General features: G+C 28.5%; 1 protein-coding gene across 6 annotated transcripts in view; it reads right to left on the minus strand.

Annotated features, from left to right (window-relative positions):
- LOC108693568 (calcium-transporting ATPase sarcoplasmic/endoplasmic reticulum type) overlaps window positions 1-5,214 on the minus strand; it is a 56,967-nt gene that overhangs the window by 40,274 nt on the left and 11,479 nt on the right. For 4 of the 6 annotated variants that reach the window (XM_018202579.1, XM_018202582.1, XM_018202580.1 and 1 more), the window contains exon 2: window positions 3,798-3,992. In XM_018202579.1, the coding sequence (XP_018058068.1) occupies window positions 3,798-3,915 (118 nt within the window). In that variant the 5' untranslated portion in view covers window positions 3,916-3,992. Of the gene's footprint in view, window positions 1-3,797; window positions 3,993-5,214 lie in introns of those variants that run through there. The other 2 variants (XM_018202583.1, XM_018202585.1) reach the window with 1 other exon arrangement.

Here is a 5,214-nt window from a genome sequence, read left to right on the forward strand (position 1 = left end):
TATGAGTTATAGTTAAATTATATATGACATATATTTTTAATAATATATAAAATATACATTTATTAACAGAATTACACATACAGTTATTATTATTATATAACATTGTAATAGTAATAATCATAATTATAGTCACAAATAGGTACTAAAAATTTTTCTCTCAATATACCTGGGATACCGTGCCATTCTGTTTATCAACTTAAAGATTAATATAATATATAAGCTTTCGATATCAAAATAAGTATAATAATAAGCTCTCGGGGCATTTTTTCACATGGAAATCTTTGAGGAGAGAATAATCACATAGCATAAAGCAATCGCACCGATAATTCATCTTGGCAAATTCTCGACGCTTAATCTTCGAGAGGCAAATATCTGACATTTCAACGAGCGCTAACCGGCAGCGGGTTATACGAAAATAAACCGTTCGTGACACGTGCTCGCTCTTCCTTTTTCCACGCGTTCACCGAAGAGGATTTGCAGTCTTTGTTTTAAATCAACAAAAATTACAAAGTGAAAAATGCAACGATATGTGTCGATATTTCGTTCAATCAAACTATCACTTCAATTCTTAATTTAATTCGAATTTATCGGTATTCGATCAAAAATATTCTTTGCAGCATGTCATGCTCTGCGGAAAAATAAATCAGAATATCATAGATATAGACGCATATACGGAGCATTATGCAGAAGAATGTCATAAGATGAGAAGCTGATTTATAGAATTAGGTGAGAATAAGGAGGAAATATGGAGTAAGTCATGGAATGAAGATTTAGATACTATGAAAGAGGCAATCTTCTAAGGAATCTTCTAAGGAAATTGTGGAAAGAGAGAAATGGGGGGGAGGATAGATAAGGATTCAAGCATTGTATAGAACAATTAATTAGTAAGAGAAGTAGAAAAAGAGCACAAAAATAAAGAAAAATGTTAGAATTTTGTGTTTGAGCAAAAATTGAGCAATAATCAGATAAATGTAAAAATGTAAAATAGTACGAGGTATCTGATTAGAAAGATCGATGAAACTTAGGATACAAAAGATAAAAGATAAAAGTAAGTTTAAGTAATATTTAGCTACCGAATTTTAATTAATTATTAATCATAGATAATGATATAGATAAATGTATGAGATCAAGAGAAGAAATTATAAATAAGTAACTTTTTGGCGTAGAAGCTAAAATAATAAATATCCTATTTACATGTAGTCACATGTAGATTTATAATTTATATTTTAACGTGCGAAACAAAATGTAAAATTGAGTTCTGTATAAAACTGATTATAAAGCAGTATTGAGTGATTATAAAGCGATTTTTATCATAAAATTTTGCAAACCTTTGCTTTTATTTTTACTTTCACATTATTTATATAACACATATATGTTAATCCTGTAGAGAAAAAAAAAGTAAAAATTTATTTAATATATTTAATGCAATCTTTTGTAGTTTTCTATATATTGTGTTTCATATAAATTTTGTCACACATGAAATTTTTACAAATATTGTTGTAATCTATTGATCATTCTAACAAGCTTTTATGATTTTTAGATCATCAAAAATTATATGTTTATAATAATAAGTCTATTAAAATAATAAATCTTTTATCTTATTATCTTTTATACTTGTCATAGCCGTTGATTGACGTGTTAATTAACCACAATAATCGCGCGTTATCGGGAAGGATTAAGTTCTGACGCTATCACAAAGGAATTATTATTTCTCAAGCGCGATTGAATCTTGACGTCAGCATAATTCGAAGCATTTCCCGAAATACATACGTGCGATTCGATTAAGCGGTTTGTCTGCGACGGAAATTGGAATGTCGATGATTTAAACGTACCCGATTAGTATATTATATTGTAAACCATCGACGGACATCCGCGTCATAAGCAGCCTCTTCAAAATGAAGTGGAAATCAAGACTCATATATAAATATTGTATATGGTTCTGATAAATGGTAATTCAATTTAGCGAAAACTAAATATAAGCAAAATCTCTTGACAAACACATGACTGTGATAGAGGAAACATTTCGACAAATTACTACCTGAGATGCTGACTGAAGGTAATTCTGAATAAACGTTAATTGCTCATTTCCATTTTTTACATTATATGCATAACAGAATACTTTACACAAACGCGATCTACGTTTCAGATGTACATGGAAAGAACAATTTCGCTAGTATCTAAAAATTTAGCTACATAGAAAATAACTTTGTTGGATTACATTAAAATAATTTAAAAATCTAAAAAATATCGATGTAAATTTAAAATTATGCGGTATCTATATAATTCTCTATATAATACTGTGATGTTAATATAAACACCAACATGTGAATTTATACAGGATTGTCACAAATTATTCATTCTAACATTTCATAACTTTTCCTTGATTTTCAAACAAAGTTATGATTTTTTTTACTATCAATAATATTTTTAATTTTTTTAATATTTTCCTGATTTGGAAAATGTTAAATATTTTGTTGAGAGAGATTAATTTAACACAGCAATGTAAATTGCTATTAATGTTGCTAACATTACTATTTTTAATTGTTAAATTGGTAATATTCTAAAATTACTATAGTATTAAACTTCTTTGAAGTGAATTTTAATTTTCCAGAAAATTTTGCAAAATTTTCTGACTCTTTCCTGATTTCTCTTAATTTTTTATTTCCCTAACAATTCCCTGATTTCCCTGATTTCCAGTTTTGTTATAATCTCTAGTGTTTACATCAATCTATGCTATTAAATCCACATAATAATTTTAAAAGTGTAGGAATCTCAAGCATGACAATATTGTTGACAACAAGTTTTTAATTCAAGTAACCAGTTTGAGCAATCTACATAATTAGTTTGACCCAAAATTAAAATTATTTTTAGATCTGTATCAAGCTAATTTTTTAGGTACTTCCAGTAAAATTCTTTCCGTATAGAAATGGCGAGACAGAGGAAGAACTACAATCGGAATCAAACGACACATGCGTAATCATCGTTCGGAGAAAACTACGGCTTTGAACACGTGTATGAGAAGACGACAACAGCTGGCGGTGGTAGTTTCCGATGGTGGGGACAAGTAACTGAAGTAACACGCGTGGCACTCATACGGCCGATCGCGACGTATCAGATTGATAAGGACATTTTTACCCAGCGTGGTGCTCCTCACACCACGGTGGCGAATGGACGCACGTTATTTCCGCGAACGCCACAATATCGCTTCCGTACCGCGAATTACGCGTAATAACGCGCAAATATCTACAGGATACCCCGCAGTCACCATTGGCAGTGACCATCCTCCCTATTCCTCAACTACTCTGAAGACAAGATTTATTCTTTCTTGAATAACACAAACGCGATCGGAGAACCGCATCGCCAGTTGATAATGCAAGCTTCACGTTCGTAAGTTTCAAATACACTAAATGGTGAAAAGTTACTTTAGAAAAGTTATTTTAGAATTTAATTGTAGAAGAGTTTAAAAAAAGTGGCCAATTCAGCGTAGATAAGGAAACTTGAAACGAATGGCAATAGTTCTAAAATTGAATATTCATCATACGTAATGTATATTAAAGAGTTTTCACAAGATAGAATGAATAATAAAAATGCAAGACTACCTTTCACTGTTTAATTTTATTTTACTAATCCTAATTCTTAATTTAAGCGCGAATAATTCATGAATATTTTACTATGTTAATTTATGTAACATTAAGAAAATTGTATGCGCTTTTTGGAGCGGATCGTTTAGTTGACGGTTAGATAAACAATTTATCAAGAGCTCCAAAATTTAAATATGAAAAAGAAAGATCACTTACCGTTGAGACCATACTTCTCCTGATTCCTTTTGACTTGATCGGGACTTAGTCCCTGATCGGGATCGACGTTGAAGTAATTTATCACTTCTTCCACAGTTTTACAATGGCCGTCCTCCATGGTTATTGCTTCGTAGATGCTTCACCAATGTTATCCTCTCAGTGATGATCGTGTACGTTCATTCACACTAACAATTTCTGAAAATAAACAGAGTTATTTGTTACACAAAATGTTCGTTATATATACCAAAAATAAAGAGAGTAACAGAACAGAACATCATCAGAGAATTACTTCGATGTAAATAAATTAAGCGCGAGTAAAAAAAAAAGTAGCACAAATTATCAAATAACAATCAGCAAGCTTTTATGAATAGTAGGTCATCCATCCTGAATGAAATAGTTAAAAGATTGAATAAACTGAATATTATCAAAAGAATTAAATACCGTACTTAATCCTTATTCAGACTTATTTAGTTGAATGTATTGATATTATATATTATATACAATGCGCGTGCAAAAATTATTGATAGATGGGAGATATCTTTAAAAAATCTTATATATTTTTAACAAATAAACAGTAATTAGCAATTTTTTAACAAAAAATAGAATAGGGCTGTTTAATTATTCTCAAAATTATTTTTTCTAAAAATATGTGTGTTAATTAATATATATTATCTTAAAAATACATGAAAAATTATATTATTTGGACGTACAAAAGTATTCGTACAGTAAAGAAATTTAAATTCTAAGATCGAAAAGACGCGAAGTTCTTTTGTTTATATTAAGACAGAATATACTCAGCGTAAAAAATTGCTAATTAATGTTTATTTGTTATTAACTTGTCTTGTTATATAAAGTTCCTCTGTAGGAATACTTTTTGCATTCACTATATTATTATATAACTGTTATTACTTTATCATTACATTATATTTCATGTACTATATGTAATACGTATTAGGGACCAAATGTTTCAATCATACAATATTGTCTTTATTTATTCTCAAAATGCTAAGTTATGAGATAAAAAAAATTAAGAAAATAATATTTTTCAGAATATCTACAGAATTAAATCCTTTTTTTAGATATTACAACATCTATATGAATTTTTTTATCAACAATTGCGTCTATAAATTATTAATAAATGTAACAATTTATTTTATGGCTTATTAATAAATGTAACAATTTATTTTATAGCGTTATTAATGATGAAATTTGACCTTAAATACATGCAAAAGACTTGAGTTTCAAATTAATTTTAAGTTAATTTTACAGTTTCTTATAACACATTCTTTAATTTTTTAATTATTTAGAGATTATATAGAGATTAATTATCTCTTAAACGTCATATATGTCATAGATAAAAAAATGTCTAATTATTACATTTCAATTTTTTAACAATTTTTATGAACATATATATATA

The sequence above is a fragment of the Atta colombica genome, unplaced genomic scaffold (genome assembly GCF_001594045.1).
Source record: "Atta colombica isolate Treedump-2 unplaced genomic scaffold, Acol1.0 scaffold92, whole genome shotgun sequence".
NCBI classification, from domain to species: Eukaryota; Metazoa; Arthropoda; class Insecta; order Hymenoptera; family Formicidae; genus Atta; species Atta colombica.